General features: G+C 43.2%; 2 protein-coding genes across 2 annotated transcripts in view; both read right to left on the bottom strand.

Moving 5' to 3' along the window:
* Window positions 1-2,256: 2,256 nt before the first annotated feature.
* TCAP (titin-cap) lies at window positions 2,257-7,075 on the bottom strand. The gene is made up of 2 exons (XM_083145453.1): window positions 6,630-7,075; window positions 2,257-3,630 (listed from the first exon to the last, which is right to left on the bottom strand). Exons 1-2 carry the CDS (start codon window positions 6,845-6,847, stop codon window positions 3,213-3,215), a joined length of 636 nt encoding a protein of 211 aa, XP_083001579.1. The 5' UTR covers window positions 6,848-7,075; the 3' UTR covers window positions 2,257-3,212.
* Window positions 7,076-19,089: 12,014 nt separating this feature from the next.
* LOC146008179 (melanoregulin-like) overlaps window positions 19,090-22,848 on the bottom strand; it is a 38,762-nt gene continuing 35,003 nt past the window's right edge. The window contains exon 5 of the mRNA XM_083147196.1: window positions 19,090-19,945. Coding sequence (XP_083003322.1) covers window positions 19,730-19,945 — 216 coding nt within the window. The 3' untranslated portion in view covers window positions 19,090-19,729. The remainder of the gene's footprint in view (window positions 19,946-22,848) is intronic.

Genomic DNA, 22,848 nt, shown 5'->3' with positions numbered 1-22,848 from the left:
TGTTCTGTCTGGGCTTAACATAGCCCATCTCAGTATGTACCACATTACATCATGTCACATTGCTCCTAGCTTTGTGGAGCTTCGGAGAGTCGGGTTCCAGTTGCCTTTATGAAGTGTTATAGTGGAGTTTGCAGAATGCCCTATTGTCTGATTATTGATGTTACTTGTGAGATACAGGTGTCTGTGGGATGGAATACTTGGGATTGCTATATATACTGCAGGATGTACATACTGTACCATCTATAGAGAGTTTACGTTTTGTGCATGAGGTGTCCATACTGTAGTTATAAACTGTCCCTAATTTATGGGCACTGCTCCATGTCTGCAAGGTACAGTATGTTCCTGGACATAATTGTTCCTAGATGATAGGAAAATGTCCTCCCCAACAGTACTGGCACTGGCTCAGCTGCAGTATATCCATAGAATTTATTAACAGATTTTGGAAAGTTCGTGGTTACATTTTGTTGGGTTCAATTTCCTGGTGATCATGTTATGTTAATAAAAAAATCTATTTACTGAAAATGTGGGATTTGGATTTCCATACACAAGGGGTTAACATCCTTTTAAACTTTTTTTCTGTCCAGCATGTGGCATCTAATAAAGAACACTTTAAATCCTCGGCTTGGCATGGTACATTCCGCTAGGTGTGAATTCCTAACACTGGCCAACTTTCCAATAAACCACTGAGACAACACACATAACATGTCCCTTTAAATATAACACACATGGCAAACACCCAACTCCCCCCCCCCCACCCCTTCCCCTCCCCTACACACACACACACACACACACACACACACACAGCGTACTGAACTATCTATAAATTAGTACATCTACACAGTCATGCGTCACACACGTACAGCATATGAGGAAATATTTGATCTCCCTATATACACTGTAGTTCACATATACCCACAAACTAGTCGTGCAGGACTAATGGGGCCTACACACTGGGAGATGTTGAAGTGTTCTGAGCGATGCTAAACTCAAAATGATTCAGCATAATCGCTCAGCACACAGCAATGTGAAATTTGGTTGTTTCGAAAAAGCCCTCAAATTGCACCGTGTGTAGGTCCCATAATCAGAGTCGCCATGAGGGGAGTGCTGTGGGTACAGCTGTCCTAGGCCTGGCCCGGCCTCTCTCAGAGAGAGGGAAGGGCCCAGGCAACTAATTTTGCCTAATGCCCACCTGCGACTGCCTAAATTGTACTAACTGCACTCACCTCCAGACGCCACAGCCATTCATAGCTCGTGTACCGGCAGCCGCTCTGATTGGCCAACAGTACGCAAGCTCTGATTGGCTCACCAGCCAGAAGCCTGCGCTCCTGGACCAGGGCTTCCTTCAGCAGGCTGAGCACAGCTGAAGGGGGTTGAGACCTGAAGCCGGTCAGTAAGCTGGACTAAAAATCAGTCCCAGGCCCCAAAATTCCTAGTGGCAGCTCGCCCATATCTGGTGTGGTTACTGTGTCATAAAGCAGAGGCTCTGTAACTCGGTCCTCAGAACCCCACACAGTTCACAGTTTTCAGGTCACCAGGCAGGTGCACAGGTGCATTTGTTACTCACTGACACATTTTAAAAGATCCACAGGTGGAACTAATTTTTTTCACTTGTCATTTTGTGAGGAGACCTGCAAAACAAGCACAGTGTGGGGTCCTGAGGACCGAGTTTGAAAACCTGTGTCATAAAGAAAGGCATTATAACTGTATTTTTTAGTTTTATTTGAGCACCCAACCTGTGGTTCAAGAGTAGACCTCATGTGGGCTTTTAAAGAGTTATTTTCTTGTAACTAGTTTGGTTTAGTGACTTCAGCTGTATGGAAATCAATTGTATTGTGTAAATGTAATTTGATTCAATTTGTGCAAAATATTGTATTCATTATTTCAGTCATGTTTTTTATTTGCTATTTTTTTTTTAAACATTTTGCAGCTTTAAATGTTGTCCACAATTCCAATAATGACACTCTTTTGCAGTATGTATGAAAAAGAAAAAAAAAAAAAACATTTTAAATGACTAGGTATCAGTCTCTTTTATACAGTATAAGAGGAACTATAGTACGCACATCCAGCCAGTTACTAGGGAGACGTCTGTAAAACCTGTAACTAGACATAGCGGTTTGGACAGTTGGCAGCTATGAAGATTATGTCATAACATTCTGCTTATTATATTACTTTGATTTAAATAGAGGCACACATACGCAGAAATATATATATAGATTTGTTTTATTACATCTAAAAAAAAATCCAATTATTGTTACATCACACAAATCTATAATACAGAAATGTATAAATAAAATGGTTCAGATATCTACATATAAAACTGTACTATTCACAGCAACATATAGTCTGTGTTAATTGTATAAAAGCATTTTCCCTTTTAAAGGTAAGTCAGATTTGTATAAGTAGCTTATATGTTTTGATAAACCAGCTTTAGTCAGCCACACACTTGGCTAACATCCATCCATAGAATTTTTCCTCAGAACTTTCCCTTTGTGACTCCGTAACTTCTCAGGCCATTATTCCATATACTTTCTTACCGTCCTTCAAATCAAGAGGAGGTGCTGCAATGTATTGCAGACCCCTGTCTGAGAATAGGTTTAAGGAATATCCGATCCTATTCTTCAATACCTCCACTAAAACCTGTTGAGTGCCCATTCCTCTTTCACTTACATTGACACTGCTTTAGCCCGTTGCCTATTGTTTGCAGTTACATATAAACCACAACCATTAACATTGTTTTTTTTCTCAAGACAACAGAAAAAGGGGCTTTCTATTCTCGTCTGTGTGAGATGTCCACCTCCTACTCAGCATCCATGGACATGAATGTATGGTTTATTTACAGAAACCATCAGACTCCATATGCACACTGATCCTGACTGGGATTCACTGGCTACTAAAAAATTAGCAAGAGACCAGCACTATGTAGCCTATACTTTACTTGTTAATTTTCTAAAAGAAAAACAAAAAACACCCATGTTTTTCAGATAAAGATTTTTTTCTTTCTGTGGTTTTTTTTTATGACACACTGGAAACTTATGTGTAGTTTGATTAATAAAAAAAAAAAAAAAACATTCAAATTAATATTTTACTGTTGGACAGGAACTGATATTCTAGTGCAAACACAATGCAGACACATCCTGCATTCTAATCTGTCCTTCCTATTACTGTCTATGGGTGAGATGGTACACACCCTTGCCTCTGTCCATCCATGTCCTTTACCCTCTCTGGGCTTCCTGTGACATAGACCTGGAAAAGGATTGTGCCAGTCCAGGTTTGCCATGCTCCATGCGTGCTGGCTGCATTACTGGTGGGAGCTCTTTGGTGATTTGAGAGACTGGTGTCTTGTCCTGGCACATCCCATCGCTCCCTGGGTAGCTGAGAGCCCTCTCAAACTCAATCATGCCACGCAGCTGTGGTGGAGTTGCAATGCGATCCATTTTTGTGGAAAGGTCTGCTGGCTTGAAGATGGGCAGAGGCAGTGTTCTCTGGTAGGGAAGCTGATACTGGGTAAGACGGTGCCCAAGACGACCCATTCTCATGACCTGTGCTGGAGAGCGCTGAACCAGGAAACGTGTCTCGCCCTGTTGTCTGAAGCTTTCTCTCTTCCAAACGTTGGCATCTCGGGCATTGCAGCTGTGAGAGACAAGTATAGAAATGAAACAATTTGCCCATAAAACTGTTAGGATAGCTGCAATATTCCCTTGCAAATATTTTTCCCACCTCCTAGACATTAGCTGTTCCTAAAGGCATTAGATGCAGTGGCGGCTCATACCTTTTGGCAGGAGGGGGGCTGCCGCTGGCCGCGATGCAGGCACCCCAACCTGCCGCCGCCGTTCCTCCGAGTCCACGCCTCAAGCGCTGTGTTCACGACGCCTGTACTATGATGACAGGTGCCAGGACTAGCACATGTGCAGTACACACCTCTGTACTGCGCATGCGGACAGATTCTAAGGGCTGCTTCAGCAACAGCCCATAGAAAGGAAATCACGGTCCCGGCTCCTGTATAATACAGATGACAGGCACCGGAACAGGCATGTACGCAGTAGGTACTGAGCATGAGCAATCTCCAGGTTTTAGGGATTTACGCTCAGCAGCCCATAGAGGAACACCTCCCAATGGGACTGCCTTGGTGACTGGCAGGTCGAACTTCCAATAGGAAGTCACTGCCAGTCACAGTGAAGCCAGTGCAGTCTCACTGACTGCATCTGACTTCACTACAATGGCAGATTTTACCTGGGGGTGGGCTGCAGCCCTGCAGCCCATAGGTAAAAACTGCCACTGATTAGATGGTACTTACTAGCACCACTTCTCAATCCCAACTGTACTTCCCATACTTTCAAATCATCCCTCTCAACGCACATAAACCCAGCCTTGTGATATGTTGTACAATCCTGTCCAATGCTAATATAGCCTTGCGTTGTCTGGTTTATCTCAAATGCATTACATAGGGCAGTATTCAATGCAGCCGGCAAGGGGGTAAGGGATCGCTGAAAACAAGCTCCCCTATGTCGGCGGCTCACCGTATTCAATGGTCCGGGGAACCCTCGCTGTCAGATGATAGCGAGGATTCCCCCAAACATCGAGGTTTGCGGCTAATGCAGGGAGCCACCTGCATTTAGCTGTGAGCCTCGCTGTTTTGGTGGCCGCACAGGGCATTTTCACATTGCTGTAAAAACCCAGCGAGATGGAAATGGCATGTGCAGGAGGTCAGCTGAATACTGACTGTGTGAGCTGGGACAGCGAGCAGTCAGCACTGTTCGCTGTCACAGCTTGCAAGAAGCATTGAATACACCCCATAGTGCCGCAGTCTGTATTTAATACTATTTATAATTTCGGTCCTCTGTGCTTCCCACTGTCTAATTTTGTTTTTCTATGTATTTCTGGGAAGACTTTCCTTAACAGAAATGGTATTTTTAGGTTCTCTTAATCAACTTTAATTACATACACTGCTATATATATATATATATATATATATATATATATATATATATATATATATATATATATATATATATATATATATATATATATATATATATATATTGGTTGAACAAAGGAGGCGGCACTCACGGATTTAAAGTCAATAAAAAACTTGTATTAGGCAAAACATCAAAAAACGTGTCACATGGTGTCCGACGTTTCGAGGCGCTGAGCCCCTTTATCAAGGTGTGAACAAAGAGTGAGGTGCTGATCTTACCTTAAATAGTGTGAACAAAGAGTGAGGTGCTGATCTTACCTTAAATATTCACCTCTATTTAAGGTAAGATCAGCACCTCACTCTTTGTTCACACCTTGATAAAGGGGCTCAGCGCCTCGAAACGTCGGACACCATGTGACACGTTTTTTGATGTTTTGCCTAATACAAGTTTTTTATTGACTTTAAATCCGTGAGTGCCGCCTCCTTTGTTCAACCAATATCCATTTCTCCTGGATGGCACCTCGGTCGTAAGTGAACAGCAACCAGAGTGCCGACCGACCTACCATATATATATATATATATATATATATATATATATATATATATATATATATATATATATATATATATATAAACATTGTATAGATCGGCACTGCTGCTGAAGATTATGATGGTCCGTGGTGCCTTCCAGAGAATTTTCAATATACCAAAGGTCCTATTGTGGCTGGCGAATCAGCTCCAATAAGCAGGCGGCACTCCAACGGTAAAAAGTTGAAAAGGTGCAATTTTATTTTCAAATAGCCAATGGCTATTTGAAAATAAAATTGCACCTTTTGCAACTTTTTACCGTTGGAGTGCCGCCTGCTTATTGGAGCTGATTTGCCAGCTACAATAGGACCTTTGGTATGTATATATATATATATATATATATATATATATATATAAATAAATTATGCTGCTTTCACATTGCCTAAACTTTTGAGACCCGCTATTTAAAATGGTATATTTAAGTTTTAAACCCCTTTCACACTGCACATAAATACCGGGTCTCAAGCAGGTTTGCAGTGTAAAAGCAGGACAGACAGTAGCTATAACACAGCATAGTGCATATGTAATGAGCCGCTCATTACATATGTGCATATATAATGAGTGCAGTGCATATGAATGAGCGGCTCATTACATATGCACTGCGCTCGCATAGCTACTGCCTGAGTCCTATATACTGTTTAAGAGCCTTTCCCACTGGCAAAAAAACAGCTCTTAAACGGGTAAAACACTGCTTTTTTTTACCCGTTTAACAAATACTGGTATTTGTTAAATGGGTAAAGCAACCTGGAGCTTTCCCCCTGCAGCTCTACCTGTTTAAAAAGACAAAAAAAAACGTAAATTTACCGTTTAAGAGCGGCAGTGGGAAAGGGGTATCAGGCTGCCTTGTAGACTTTTCAGCCAAATATCTTCCTATAACTAATTTTTTACCTTGGCTACTACACAAAGCTGTTCTCTGGATATAATTATATTAAAAAGCAGAGAATATAACTTAAGCAGCATTAACCTGAAGAAAAATATCTGCCAGATACTATAAAATACATTCTGAAAGGACAGTAGGAAACCAGAAACACTGAACAATGTAGTTTGTCAAAGCTGCATGTGAATAATATACACAATTCTGCCTTTGTCCCCCTGAGGTGTGAAGGCTGGGTCCCTGTTATCTCACCTCTCCTCTGGTCTGCTGAAGACAGAAGTGTCCAGCCATTCCGCAGAGTAGTGCTCATGGTGAGATAAGTTGTCTTCTTTCACCTGACAGCTCAGTTCAGTCATAGAGCTGGAAGTATTACTTGTCTCAGGCTTCCCCAGCATCTTGTGATGATTTTGTATTAACAGGTTACAGTGATTCTGTTTGTTGATTGTTTCCCCTGAGTCTTGTTCTCCCATACACTGCTCGACACAGAGTTTATATATACACTTGCCTGGGTCTATTTTAATTCTGCTTTGTCACTATCTATATCTGCTCTGACTCCCCCCTTCCTCCTTGTCCCCTCACACCAACACAAATTGACCACTGAATGACACAGAAGACAGATATAGAGCTGTACCCAGTCATCACTGCATATAGGAACATAGTCACAGCAGCAAGATGTGAGGAGTGTTATTAGATTTTGTCATCAGGATTAAGTTTACACAGTTCCCAGCACAAGCTACTCTCATCTGTTACAGGAAGGTGTCATCAGATCAGTGCAGATACATGACTGTATTTCAAGATTATATTCTATACTTGGAATTCCATACTGTGAATCAAATAAAAAATTGCAGCTCTTTGAAAATAACTTACGTCCACTGTGCTTCTGGAAGAGTCAACCAGGTGTTGCTAGGGTATCACAGATACCTACAACTTTGAGCTGTCTATTGTAAGGATACCCCAAATCTACAAGTAATAATACATTGTCAGATTACCCCTTTTCCACCAAAGCTACCTAAATTAATCCATTGGTCCTTTACTCTTAGTGCCCAAGGTCTATGGTTATTATCAGAAAGATCTAAGCGACAACACACATTAGTTCAGGGCTGGGCAATTGCGGCCCTCCAGATGTTGATGAACTACTCATCCCAGGATGCTTTGCATTAGTTTTGCTATGTGGCCATGCTGAAACTGATGCAAGGCATGCTGGGATGTGTAGTTCATCAACATCTGGAGGGCCACAATTGCCCAGCCCTGCATTAGTCCAATGGATCCCAAACTGTGTGGGGTGCCCGGACCCCATGCAGGGGTGCGCTGGGTTGGTGATCAAGGACAGTTCAAATTATTTCTGGATATTATAATAGGCAAAACCAAAATACCATCCCTCACCACCTAAACGACCCAAGGGATGACATATAAACACAATCTACTTCATTTAAGATTTTTTTCGTAAAAATGTGTTTTGGCTTGGAGACGCCATGATTCAAACAAGTTTGGGAACCACTGGATTAGTTTATTTTGACACAACAGGTACTAAGGTACTAAGACAATCATACAGGAAATATAAACATGCTGTGTCAAGTTAGTACCTGAGTGTTTCTTCTGAAACTGGCACTGCAGGGGCACTGTCATATAGTCACATGACTTTATCCACCCCATTTAAACCCCTCAGTTGCATCCCCTCATTGCCAGTACAACTTGCACCCTCTATATGTGTCTGGCTCCAGTGTAGACAGCAGACTCCTGGTTATTGCGTTCTTCTGGTGCACAATCCATTGTGCATATCAGTGTTTCTTCGTGTCTTTAGCTCTTTTTTTCTACAGCTTCCAGTTGCATTTCACATAATACTCAGGGTTCTACCTGGGTAGCTCCCAGGGTAGACATGGGATTGACCCGGATCTGAGTGCAGTGCAAATGGACATTATCTGGGTTATACCCAGGTAACACTCAGAGACTGTTATTGGTGCTTCAGCAGCACATGATGATGATGATGATGATGATTATGTCATCCATGGGAGAAAATCTGGGAGATCCTGAATGCATGCAGCCATCCCAGCAGTTTGCAGAGAATCAGGATTAGCACATCTTGGCCTCGCAGCAGCTTCTCAAAAAGATCTCTGGGCACAAGAAGGCATCTCAGCAGCTTCCCCAAAATATCGGTGGGCACAAGCAGGCATTGGAGCAGCTTCCCAAAAATATCTCTGGGCACAAGAAGGCATCTCAGCAGCTTCCCCAAAAGAACACTGGGCACAAACTGGACAAACACAGAGATAAAATGGCAAGCCTAATATTTGGGGAGAGGAAGAAATTAGAAGGCAGATGATAGGAACAGTAAAGGATGCTGTTGTGTACAAGAGCATATCCCTTTTGCTGGCAGAAAGAGGCATAAACAACAAGTGGTCAACAAATTGAAGGCACTACACACAATTTCTGAAAACCCACAACCATAATTGCAATAAAAGTGGTGCAGGATGGATTAATTGGGCCAGTGGCGTAACAATAGCCCTGCAGACCCCGCGGTGGCAGGGAGGCGCTGAGAAAGTGTGGGCGCCAGGGTGTCTGCTGGGCTATTGTTACCCTCTGCCGCCTGCCAGGATCTGCCGCATCTGTCTGCGGTCCCAGCTCTCCTGACACTTACAAAATGGCTGCCCCTATACAGCAGGCAGTTTTTGAGGAGGCGAAGACCTCCTCTAGCATCCTTAAAAACGTAGGGGGGCGCAAATGTAATAGTAACGCCACTGGATTGGGCATAATATGAAAAAACTGCCCTAACATCCCATAACACTATTGTTACCCAGCTGTGCTAGTAGGCAGATGTCAGTACGGGAGAACCATGAGGAAACACAGCACAGCCTGCCCAGCTCACAAAGCAGACCACCATCCCCGCTGCTTATATCTGACAGCAGTTTGGAAGAGTCAACCGGCAAAGATGATTCCATCAGGGATACAATTAAGTATGTAGTGGATTCTCAGGCCGAGATGTCACAGGCACCCAAAACCACAACTTTGCGCTCAAATAGTAAGTATTCCCATTTTAATTTGCACACACACATACTTTAAGCAGGGGTGTCCAAACTCTTGACTCTTCAGCTCCTTTAGAAGTACACATCTTAGCATGCCCTGCCACAGTTGCAGCAGTTCATAATACAAAATCTACCTCTATGTTAAGACATGCTGGGATGTAATAGTGTTTGATGTTGCCATGGAATCTACGGCAACATCAAACACTATTACATCCAACCCAATGACTTTAATAGACCTTAGAGTGTTTAAGAATTTAGTTAGAAAACATAATGGGTATTATTGCAGAGTATAGCTAGTGTGAAGGTGGGAGAAGGCCATGAACATGTTTGCTACCTCTGCTAAGTTTATATAGTGTATGCTCATTGTTTAATAAAAAAAAAATTGTATCCCCCTTCACAGTCTATAATGTTCCATAAAGAAAAAAGAGAAACAAGACAAAAGAGAACAAACGGTCCGAGCAATGACATCCATTATTGTGGATCATCTGCGTGCAGCGGATAGCAAGTTAAATGCCCAAGAATATGCAAGAATTGGCAGATCTCTGGCATCTAAAAAAGACAATCAGGATTAATTTATGACACAAATAGCGGCCATGCATGAGAGGCAGATTTTCTTTTTTGAGTGTATGTTTGCCTGTACTATAGGCAATAATACCCAAACACCACAACAAGACCCAGGCTACACCCAAGTACCATATGGGTAGTACAACATTCTCAAAATCCCACTACACCAAGCCTGCAATCCTCAGATTATTGGGTGTATAGGCAATTGCCTTAAATAAGGCATGTTGTTGATAGAACAATGTTTGTGGTTTAAGTTGCACTTTTCAGGTTATAATTGTTTGATTTGTACGCACTTTAATTGGTTGCCGTTTCATTTTTGTCAAAAATATTTGTTAGAACCTGATACCTGGAAATCATTATAAAATGGTAATAAGGGTACATCACCAAATATGTAGTGTACGTTTCGGCCACTAAGTGGCCTTTCTCAAGACAAGGCATCAGTAGACGTCTTCACAGCTCCAAAGTCAGGATAAACTGACACTGTCTCCAGTTACCCCTTAGAAAGCACTCACTAATGAATAGACAATGCACAGCTTTGCAGCAATGTACGAGTGCCTCACCAGTACATACTAGATGCATAGCATCAAAATGGGGCATGGCCTCGTGGGAGAGCCACAAGTATAGGCCACGCCCCCACAATTAGGCCACACCCCTGAAATTTTCAGCGCGCCTCTGGCACGCAGCAACTACGGCCCGCCTCCAGCTCAGCCTAAGTTGGGAGGTATTTAGATGTATCACTGTTATGATCCGCCTCATGCGGATTGGTGTATATTGGCTGTATATATTCTGTTTGCAGTTTGTATGTTTTCCCCTGGATCAGTACTCTGGGTTTTGCTGATCCAGCTTCCTTGGGATTCATGCATACCCTGCTGCTGGGGTGTGGCTGCATGCTAGGTTATTTAGTTAGGCCCCCAGCATGCTGACTCTGGCGGTTATAGTTCTGCTTTAGTCTTGTCAGAGTTTTGTTTAAGCCTTGTCTTAGTCTGGTCTTAAGTCTTGTCTGATTCTGTCATAGTTCTGAGTATTCCAGCAAGCACTCCTGCCATATGTCCTGTGAAGTCCTGCCTGTGATCCATTGCTGCAGTCTGAGAAAACTGTATGAACAGAGACCCTGTCTAACAGAGATAAGTGCTGTTTTTTTCCACCTTCAGTATTTCAGCTTATCCCTGTTAGAGTTTAGCTGTGTGGAGTATATGTCCTCTTTTATTATGGGTTTTGTCATCCAGCTTCACACAGGTTATATATTGTTTATTATTACCATCTTCATGCACTGTAGCATTTATGCCATTAGCCAGGACATACTGTGTTTGTATCCTGCTGTGTCTCTGTAGTGACTTAGTTTGGGTTTTTGGGAATTGTATTATTTCCAGGTTCCAGCTGTGCATTGTTGCACCCTTGGGTTAATTTCCCCACATATTGGTAGACTGGGTGTGAACGCCATCTCACCCCAACTTACCGTGTTTTCTACTTCCTGCGAGCCACCTTGTTCCACTCAAGACCAGGCGGCACTGGTCTGGTACCGGATTAATTTGGTCCCACGAACTTGGCTGTTATTGGTAAAGCCTTAAGCTGGGTACACATATATACAATTGTCGGTCCGTTCTTCCGTTCTGGGTCGGACGGCCGTTCAATTGAATATGTGTGTACGCTGTCCCGTACGAGCGATAAATGGCAAAAAACTGTCTTGACCGTCCATACTCGGTCGGTCGACTGTTCTTTGCTGTTTAATTTTCATCCGACAGGACGGCCCCAAATCGGAACAAAAGTGCAGTGTGTACGCACGTTCGACCGATATACTGCCGTCCTTGCGACTATACTGCCAAAGCTGGAACGCCCATGTGGGTGTTCCATAGCTGCATGATCTCTCGGCAGGGTGACAAAAAAATAAAAAAGAAACGGCGTGGGGTCCCCCCCACTGCCGAAACCAGCACCAGGCTGAAAGAGCCGGGCTGGTATTAAAAAATCAGGAAACCCGACAAATAGAGCTTCGCTGATTTTTTAAAACCAGCCCCAGGCTCCAGGTACGGGGCTGGTTCCCAAAATACGGGGGACAAAATGACTAGGGGTCCCCCGTATTTTAAGAACCAGCCCCAGGCCAAACCAGCCAGCAGGGTAATGCCACAGCCGGGGGACACTTATTATATATGGTCCCGCGGCCAAAGCATTCAGCCCTCTGACCGGTCAGCCTGGCCAGGGGTCCTGGGGGAGTGGGGACCCCCCCAATTAAGGACTTACCTGACCAGGCTGAAGCCTGGTGCTGTCCCCGGTGACCCTGTGCGGTGGTCACCGGGCTGATTGAGTGTAAAAAAAATAGAATTAAAAACTATTGTCTTTTCCAGTGGAACTATGAGTCCCAGCAAGCCTCCCCCGCATGCTGGGACTTGGAGAACCACAAGTCCCAGCATGCGGGGCATTAAAGGGCCCGCTGGCACTTGTAGTTCCACAGAAAAAAAATAGTCAAATAAACACACACTGACACACAATAAAAATAAAACTTTATTACATCCAAAGCCCATACATACTGATACTTACCTATCTTGAGCCCGTCGGTAGGTCCCTGGGTCCGGTGCCTTGGTTCCGGGGCTGGTCCTGGGCTCCAGGGCTGAAGAGTCTGGGGTCCTGGATCCGAAGAAATCCATGGGGGACCTGTGGAAGGAAATCCTACTGTGCCTTAATGCCTTAATTCTGTCACCACTGTTTGTTGGTACAGGGATGTGATCTATGAGCATCGATTTTATAGAGGCTACCTGGTGACCAAATTCCATACAGTGTTTTGCAACCGGTTTGTCCGTTTTGCCTGTCTCTAGGGCAATATTAAGATGGATTAAGGACATATTAAGATGTAAATGACAAACAAAGACGTACATGTCAGCCGATGTTTTATTTTCAAACTTTTCCCACTATGTGGATGTGCAACCGTGTCTCCAACAAGCATAGCATTGCAGGTTGTGCAACCCTTGTTTACAAAGTGTTCTGTTTGCACTTCAATATTGTATATTCTTACCTCAAAGATATCATTGTGCTGTGTACCCAGTCTTGGGCTGCTGTAGTGTTTACATTTTGTAATGTGTGTGCGTGCCTTATTTTGCACTTAGAAAAGGTTTTACACAAGCAATTTTGGAACTGTTTAAATAAAAAAGAAATACAAATAATATTTGAACAATTTTCATAACATAACTGCAATTCTATAAAAAAAAAATACAAACTAGTTCTGAAACCTAATGTGTCTGTCTCACCCAACTGCAACATTGAGGGAAGATTGCCTACAATGGTTGCCCTTATGCACTCCGTGGCAATATCATCCCCGCCCTCTCATAGCATGCTGCATTATGTACAGTGCCCCCCACCACCTGATCCTCCACATTCCACTCGGAGAAAGTTGTCCTTTCGGATCGCACAAATATTATAGAGAATACAGCAGGCTGCTACAATTTCCAGCATTTTTCTCAAATCTACATGATTCCTCTTCATGAGGCAGCTCCATCGTCCTTTTAAGCGGACAAAATCATTTTCAACTGCCATATGGGCAGAACCGAGGGCATGGGTATAGGCAATCTTTTCAGGAGACAGTTGAACATGCTGGCCTTACCTCTTCATCAGCCAGTGCTGCAAGGGGTAAACCGCACCACCGATGAGGTGGATTGGGATGTCCACACCATCAACAGTCACCAATTTCTATTCAAATATTAATAATATTCCTGGTGGAAAACATAAATATTAATTTAGGGTGAACGTTAGGTTAAGGATAAAAAATTCTTACCTCTCTAGGGGGACATACATCCACCTAGCTGGTGCTCTGGTCCCAGAAAAATGAATCCATTAGGCCTTGAGGAGGGGATGAACTCTGTTTGACAGACACAGCATGAATGAGGCCACAGGTGGAGTAGCACCATGGGGCTGCGAGGACCTGAAGAAGGGGAAAGTGGCTGAAGTTCATTAGTGCCAGCAACATCTATTGATGGGGCAAATGTTTCTATTTTAATTTCTGTGCAGTGCCATGGTGAAGGTGGAACTAGTTCCCCTACCATTACAGGTGGTGGAACCCCGTCCCCCTGCTTTAACCTCTGTTGCCCTCATAACAGTCAGGGACAAAAGCTACTGTAGTCATGGATAATACTGGGAGTGATGTTAAGTCACTGGAAGTCAAGACCTATGAGTCTTTATATACCATATATCTGGAGGATTGTGGCAGGATGCAGTAACAGTCAAGTGATAGTCTGTATGGGCATCATCTTTATGGTCTCCAGCTAGTGACCAGTGTGTAGATTCATTGTGTCTGAGTCATACCAAATACAGTGGGAACATTGATCAGTGGCATCACTTGTATTGGTGACACTCTGTATAGTGGATTTAATGTCTTTGTGTGTGTGGTGTGACCTGGTAAATAAGGGACGTAGCCTTGCAGAGAACACCAGTGGTGTGGGCTTCCCTGAAGAGCAGTGTTAGTGCTTAGTTAGTGCCAGCTTCTACACAGTTACAACAGCTAGGTGTTGCAACAGCCAGCTCTTGTAACTGGAAGAGAGTGGGCACTTTGATGTCATCCCATGACAGGTGACACCCAGGTGCAGCTCACAACCCTCACACCCCGTTGTGAAGCTACTGTCATTGGTTGAATGATGCACAAGTCACTTTGTTTCCATGTGTTCCCAGCAGCAAAAGCTAGATTGTAATCACAGTATGAAAAGCAGGATTCAATAGTGCACACGCAGTGAAGGGCCTTTTGAGAAGGGAAAATATCTGTATCCCTGTTTGGAGCTTATGTGCCCATTTACACCTGTAGTATCAATGCTCATTTCAGTAACAAGAGAAGTAGGAAATAGCTGTAGGTGTGGGCCTCTGTGTAGAGGATTCTAATGTACAAGTGAAATGGTCTCTGTAACTAGTATAATGCTTTATGGGCCTTATCCATGTTTGTTATGAATGGCGATGTTCACGCATTGGAGCGATTATCGGCAGACAGTGCCGCGATTGCGAGGTGCCACTATTATCACGCTTGCACGGCGAACTTTAATGCAGAGTGATTGACAGGAAAGGACCATTTGGAGTAGGTACTGGTGCGCGACAGCAAAATGAATGTGTGCCAAAGCCATTTTTAGGGCGTGTTACTGTCTTCAACTGCGATCATGTTTATAGAGGAACATGGAACCAGCTTTTCTTCTGTCGCGGCCAATCTGCCTACCTATACTGTAGGTCTGCTCCTTCAGTCGATGCTTATCATACTTGTGCTTAGTGTGTATACAGTTGCAAATTTATTATTACCAATTCCCTATCGTAGAAAATTGCAGCTGCGTAGGTTAGTGCATAAAACATGAATCAGGTCCTATTTACGATGGAGGATTTTGTGCAATGAGGAGACCGTAGCCTCAGGTGGGGGGCTCATTTAGAAATTGCACATCTCAGATGCATCTTTATTTCTATTTTCTATATTATCTTTTAATTAATTCCAAATATTAAAACATTGCTATCTTGCCTTCTTATATAAATGGCTGTTGCAGGGGTCATTGTGACCTTCACAAAGCTCCTCCACAAAATAAACAAGTTCAGGGTCATTAATCTCCGTGTCTGATTCCTTGCCAATTTGCAATCTGAGAAAGGCATTTTAAAGCGAGTACCCACACTGCTTGCAGATTCCAGTCGCTTACTTTCAGTTAGAAGAATAAAAATGACTCTGTTATAACTGAATGCAGTAGAGAACCGTACTTGCTTAGTAGGGAAAATAGACACACATTGCCTGTCGAAACAACTCACTTGTAGATCTCTTAACCGTTTGCATCACAAACCAATTTATTGCAGGTACAGTATTTAACTGCTGCCGTTAATTTACTGCAAATGGGCTAAAATAGTTAAGTAGTATATTGGGGGTACTCTTTACCTAGCATGGCGCCCACGATTTTGATCGTGGGCATCGCAGGTAAAAAAATCGCGGGCATCGCGGCCATTGAATGCACTAAAAATCGGGTGCGACGCGACCGATGCGATGCCCGCGATTTCCCATAGGGAACAATGTTAAATTTCTCAATTGACCCGATTTTACTGTTCAATGCCTCAATTGACACGATTTTTCCATAGGAAACAATGTTAAATGGCCCACAGAGGCCAAATAGGCACCCTGAAGTGTGAAATGGCCCCCACAATTGTTAACGCCACCCCACGATCAACGTCAACCCGAAGCGTGGCAAGCGCAGCGGTACGCGTCCTACGACCTTTTCATACCCCCACTATCCACGTCGGCGTGGAGTTGAGAATAGAATAGTGTGGCGAGCGGACGCGGATACCTTCACAGGTAAACGTGTCCCTTCGCGGGCTTCACAGGTATCCTCGTCCCCTCGCGGGGCTCGCTGCGCTCGCCACGCTTCGGGCTCGGTGGCTCGCTGCGCTCGCCACACTATTCTATTCTCAACTCCACGCTGACGTGGATAGTGGGGGTATGAAAAGGTCGTAGGACGTGTACCGCTGCGCTCGCCACGCTTCGGGTTCACGTTGATCGTGGGGTGGCGTTAACAATTGTGGGGGCCATTTCACACTTCAGGGTGGCTATTTGGCCTCTGTGGGCCATTTAACATTGATTCCTATGGAAAAATCGTGTCAATTGAGGCATTGAACAGAAAAATCGGGTCAATTGAGAAATTTAACATTGGTCCCTATGGGAAATCGCCGGCATCGCGTCGGTCGCGTCGCACCCGATTTTTTAGTGCATTCAATGCCCGCGATGACCGCGATGGGCGCCGTGCTAGGTAAAGAGTACCATATTGGGCTATCCTATTATAGCCCATTTTTATCCTGCCGTAAATAACAGGTGTGCCAGAGCAGTGGCGGTCAGCTGCCCCCCCCCCCCCCCCCAGACTCCGGTGCCAATCAGCTTGCGCTGACTCCCAGCGATGTTGGGATGTGGAGGGAGTTGTCAGGCTCCATTTTGCAATTGTCATGGATAATATTATTATTAATAAAATGGTACTTGTTTAGTTTCACGGCGGCAGCGTCTCAGTCGCAGCAGCGTCTGTGTCCCCTTGCGGGCTCGGTGGCTCGCTACGCTATCTAAAATCAACTCCATGCCAACGTGGATAGTGGGGGTATGAACTATTCACGTTGGCATGGACTTTATTTTAGAAAGTTTGCTGAGCACCGAACACGGAAGTAGCGGGCGGCCATGCTGCCGCCGTGAAACTAAACAAGTACCAATAAAAATAAAAAATAGATATAGTGCCAGAATTGCAATACGAAAACATGCTTAACAGGACTATGTGATTCAGTCACACAGAAAAAATGGTTTTGGGATCAGTAAGTTGTTTGAATAGACACATAGAATTATTGGTCTACTTATTAGAAGACAGGCCCTGAATTATTTAAGCCGCCCCAGGTTGGCAATATATGATGGCAATGTTCTTCACAGTGTACCTCTTTCAGGCCTATTTAAGTCTGTCACTACAACCCTCATAGCTATTGTCATCACCGAATGGAAAAACTGTATATACTGTAGAGTTGCTGGAATGAGTGTGAATATGATGAGAGCAAAGGGACCGCAACAAAGGATGTTGTGTTATAAATAAGAGCTGTATGTGTAGTTTGGCTTCGTGGAAATATTTTGGAAAATATATGCAACCAACATAGGGCTGACATAGAGTAGCAGCTGTAGAAGAACGTTTGACAAGTTATTTTAGACTAAATGCTACATTCAAAAATTATTGTAGTGCCAGCCATCTGGTTAGATGGAGACCAGTAATAAGGCAATATACAATGTAGAAAATTATGAATGCATGAATTACAAGTTTGTGTAGTGTGCCATACACATAAGAAACAGTTTATGATTATCGACTTGTCTGTCTCCTGCTTTGGGAACGGGCAGCCATGTTGCCAAACAGTGCTCGTGTTAGACATGGTGCTGAATTGTGCAGCACGATTATGTCATTCCACTGCCACAAACCATGTGTGAGAAAATAGGCATTGTATAGCAGTGGAGGGGTGTTATGAGATTCAGCACAAATTGCATTATCAGGTCCCCTCATACCACCCCCTCATGGTCTGTATGTGGATGGTCGAGGGGGTTATGGGAGCAAGTTGTCAAAAAGAGAGACTTGCCCACCTCTCCAGAGGTGCAAGGTGCTCCACATGATTTAAAAAAAAAAATGATGTGTGTGATGCGATCAGCGATCAGGTGGTCAGGATGTCGGCGTTCAATATACCAACGCCAGTATCTTGATAACAACTGCATGAAGGATGGTGCCAGATTAAAAAAAAACAGGATGCAAGTGTCGAAATCCTGACTGCCAGGGTGCCAAACACAAATAGGGTGTACACACACGGCTTGATGTATTCTATTTTTCTATTCAATTTTTCTTTTTTAAGCAAAATTGAATCTAGATCAAAAGGAAATTGAACGCATTCAATTTTTGATTCAATCCCGAAGTGTGGGCTCTGTAGCATTGAAATCGAATAGAAAAATAGACTGTGCAGGCGAGACTATATGGTTCACATCTGTACTATATAGTCTAAATCGAATGTGTATGCTGCGCCTTGGGACTGAATAGAAAAAGAGTTGCACCATGTGTATAACACTTAAGTACGAACATATGCCTGGGAAAGGGGTGGGGGAGGTTTAGACACTAGTAGGGGGACCTAAGGTGAGGATATGGGGAGGGGGTTAAGTACTTAGAAGAGGGGGATAGGGTTCAGATGTGTGTGCATTTTGGCATCAGTGAGGGTAATTGCGGTTAGGGAGGTCAGAGTTAGGCTACGGTCAGGGTTAGGGATAGGCACTTAGGAGGGGGATAGGGCTCAGGTTAGGTGGAGGTGGTGGTAAGGTTTAAGAATTAGTGTGTAGGGTTTGGGTCAGGCTGCAGGGTTTAGACTGCTGGAATGTAGGGTTAGGTTTTGGAAGTGGGGGGGCAGTGGGAGGGTAAATATACCTACCTATCCTGTTGGGATTCCCGACTTTGGTTAACTTTTTTTAATCTGAGAAATTTTTGCCTCACCTTGTATAAATATTGGCCAATGTCTTTGTATAAGAGAATAGTCCCTTTTTAGAGTTCCTCTTGGGCAATGAATGGCTAGGCATAGTATACATACTCCTGTGAATATATCACAGGAAAACAAAATTATCATTTGTAAATATATATCCAGATGTGCAGAAATGCTAGCAGAAATGCTTACATTATTTATTTATTAACAGTTTCTTATATAGCTCACACATATTCCGCAGTGCAGAATAGATGAACATTCACAACAGTCCCTGCCCCAGTGGAGCTTACAATCTTTTTTTCCTACCACATGTACATGCACACACAGACATTCTAGGGTTAATTGCCCAGGGGAAACCTATGCAAGCACGGGGAGAATATACAAACTCCACAGTTAGGGACATGGTGGGAATTGAACCCATGATCTCATTGCTATGAGGCAGTGATTTACATACTTATATTTCTCTACAGTCTCCCTAATACCAATGACATACTAAAAATGAGGATAAGGAAAGATTCAGCAGACATTCTAGTAGTTGAAAAATATTTTTTCTTTGGATGGTTAATTAAAGAAGCTAATTTCTTTTTTTTTTCTTTAACAGTTTTAAATACAGTAGGGCACTGTAGGATAAAAGTCAGATTTTAAGGACAGGAGAGTGCTACAAATGTTATTAAGCGGGAGTGAAGTGATTAGTAGGGGAGACTATGTTATATCAGTTGTATATAAGTATGCGATGACAAAAGAACACACAACTGCAGATAGCACATTGTTTGAGAGAAGGAACAGCAGTATCTGGAATCCATCTGATCATTTTCACTAGAGCAGATTTACTAGGAAATTATCTTCGTCCACTTCAATGCACTCTTCCTCCTTCTCAGCACTATCTTCCATGCCCTGCCAGCCAGGACTCACCAGGACAGCAGGACCGAGTCCCACACTCTCCTTCTCACTGCAATCCAATATTTCAGGGGGGTAAAAACGTCTGGCAATGGACAGAAACTCTGTTCCCATATCAAGAACGATGAGACGGTCCTGAAACACACAATTTCTGCTTCATAAATAAATGGTCTTTAGTTGTGTACGGTTTACAAATACAGCACAGGAGACACATTTGTGATATAGTTTCTAAACTACGCTTCACATGGGCTTCCTTATTTCTGTCAGCACTAACAGACATCCTCTGTGTAATAAAACACTCCAGAGCTGACATTTAGCACCTGTAATTATTAATTAGGGACTGTCGTGTCACCACTTGCAGAGTATCACACAATCCAGAAGACTGGGTAACATAGCCTGCAGAGGCCCAGAGGCGGAACCTTTATATGCTCTCCATAAATTCAAATACTCATGTGTTACACAGATTTATATGGTGACGCTGACTGTACATCCTGTTTAGAAACCATTTCTGTACAACTTAATCTGATTTCCTAGAACAGCCCCCAGGAGCTGGAATCTGTTTATGAAAATGGTTATGTTATGTGATGTAATAATGGATATTGATAAATGTTTTAGAGTGGTCTGGGTTGTATCTGGTGAATAATATCAGCACTAGAATTAATTTAATATACAGGGACTAAGCGTAACGGAATATGCTGCGCTATATAAGAAACTGTTAATAAAGATAAAAATAAATAATGGATAAACCACAGATCAAAAATATTTCATAATCTGAATTATAGAATATATGCATCTTCAAATCTGTACCTTGAAATGGGCATATTTATTAGAATCTGCATTTTTTTAATGTGCATGTGATATTTTATAGTAAATTTGCTAATTAAAATTTGCACACAAATTGCCCATGTTTATATTGAAAGAGACAGGATGTGATAAGAGGCTGCCCTTGCAGAGAGCTAGAAGCAGTGTTATAGCCAAACTTGCCAACTCTACCTGATTGTTAGGGAGACTCCCTAAAATAGTAGGAATCTTCCCAAATCCCTGAAGAGGCAAGCAATTCCCCCAAACCCCTGCATCATACCTTATACTAGCCTACTCTCCCAGAATGGTCGAGAGGCTACTGAAAATGCTTCCAGCCCTCCAGGAAAGTGGCCTAGTTTCCCAGGTTAGCCCACACCTCGCCACCCACTTACTGAGTAAAGTCTCCCAGCCGATGACAAAGTTTGCACTGAATTCCACCATCCCCCCACAGTTTAACAATCATTGTAATCTCGGGATTGCCATGCCTCAATAGCCTTTCACATTGTGTAATGGCTTCTCCACGCACAATACAACAAGCCAAACCCTCATCTCCTAATGCTGTGCCAACCCCAATGCCCCCTCCAGGTTTTTGCCCAGGTGCTTGCTTTTTTACTTTACTTAAAAACATAAATCAAGCCCAATGATCTCTATAGCTATATGCATTGTTAAATAAGGTACAGTACTGTATCTCGTGGCCACTTATACAGAACCACTTGTGACACACAATACATGAGGAAGCCCTAGGGGCTGATTAACCAATAAGCTAATTAGTCTGCAGCCTGTAGCACTGGGTCCTGTGGGGGCACAGTGCCAGCACGATAGATTGCACTGAGATAGGAGCACTTCCTGGAGCTGCTGGAGTTGCGGCCAAGCAAGGTTTCGCGACATCTCAGTTGGGAATTCTGGGAGTAGCTGTGCATGCTAGGATTTCGGAGCCCAAGATGCCCGGAAGGGGAAATGCTGTGAGAGCCATGGCTGAAGCTGTAATTGATGCCACTGCTGCCGTTGACAGCACTTCTAGGGTGGTAAGTGGATATATAAGAATCTAGCTGAATCCCAAGCCTGTTACAGATTTTTCGATGAGTAGGAGTGAAAAATTTGGTGGTGGGGAAGGGGGGTACTAGGGCCACTTCTGTATTAGCCAAGGTCGCTGGACTCCTTAATCAGTCCCGGGGAAGCCTTAAATATCTTTATAAGTCAACAAGTAGAAGTAGTTTGGGGAAGACACCTTTTTCCTTGCTGTTTTGACTCAACAGCCATGGAACTACTGGCAATGTTAGGGGATGCTCGACTGCCTTCCTCAGGACTGTAGGGGACCATGATCTCCTGGGCCACAAAAGTCAGGATGATGACTACTTGTGTTTGTTGCTCCCTCCCTCTATTATTTTCCTCAGAACCTTGGAAACAAGCGAATGAAAGGAAGAAGTAGCCTATCTTGAAATCCCACTTTGAGGACAGGGCATCTATCCCATGGGACCCTGCTATGTTGTATCGGGAAAAGAAACGTTTCAGATTTGTGTTCTTGGAAGTTGCCACCACGCTAATCAGAGTTCATGATGCCCCAGCTCCCATTCTGCTAGAAGGACCTGGTTGACCATGATATTCGTGACCTCCATTGGCCGAAAAAAAATAGTTTCCTATTGTTTCGTCCTGGAAATGACATATCAACATCCAGACTGCCCTCATCTTACATAGTTACATAGGTACATAGTAGTTAAGGCTGAAAAAAGACTTGTGTCTATCTAGTTCAACCTTGGTTTATTAGCTTAACACTTGTTTTATGTAGTGAATACTGATATTTTTAAAGACAGATTGTTATTCTTAATTGTACCCCTGGATGTTTTTAACCAATAAATATTTGTCCAACCTTATTTTAAACGTATTTATTGTGTCTGCCGACACCACCTCACCAGGAAGAGAGTTCCATAGTTTGTTTGCCCTGTCCGTGAAAATTTTTTTCCTTCTGAGGTAACATAATCTTTTTTTTTTCTAATCTAAACTGTCCTAGAGTCCTTCCTTGCAGTAAAAATGACGCTTGACAGTTCCATATGTTGGCCCCTGATATATTTGTACATGTTAAGCATGTCCCCCCTTAAACGTCTTCTCTAGCATAAACAATCCCAATTTGTTCAATCTGTCCTCGTAGCTTAAATTCTCCATTCCCTTTATTAGCTTTGTTGCTCTTCTTTGGATTCTTTCCAGTTCTATGATGTCCTTTTTATAGTGCGGGGCCCAGA

The sequence above is a fragment of the Crinia signifera genome, chromosome 6, assembly GCF_055691185.1.
Source record: "Crinia signifera chromosome 6, ASM5569118v1, whole genome shotgun sequence".
NCBI classification, from domain to species: Eukaryota; Metazoa; Chordata; class Amphibia; order Anura; family Myobatrachidae; genus Crinia; species Crinia signifera.
Note: the sequence above shows the minus strand (reverse complement) of the source record. Positions and strands in the feature narration are given on the sequence as shown.

What these genes read in the sequence shown, in the direction of transcription:
- TCAP (XM_083145453.1), bottom strand. Translation starts at nt 6,847, where the DNA reads ATGGGAGAACAAGACTCAGGGGAAACAATCAACAAACAGAATCACTGT. An exon ending in TTCAGCAGACCAGAGGAGAG is followed by an intron (nt 3,631 to 6,629) that starts GTGAGATAACAG and finishes TGTCTCTCACAG; the next exon opens with CTGCAATGCCCGAGATGCCA.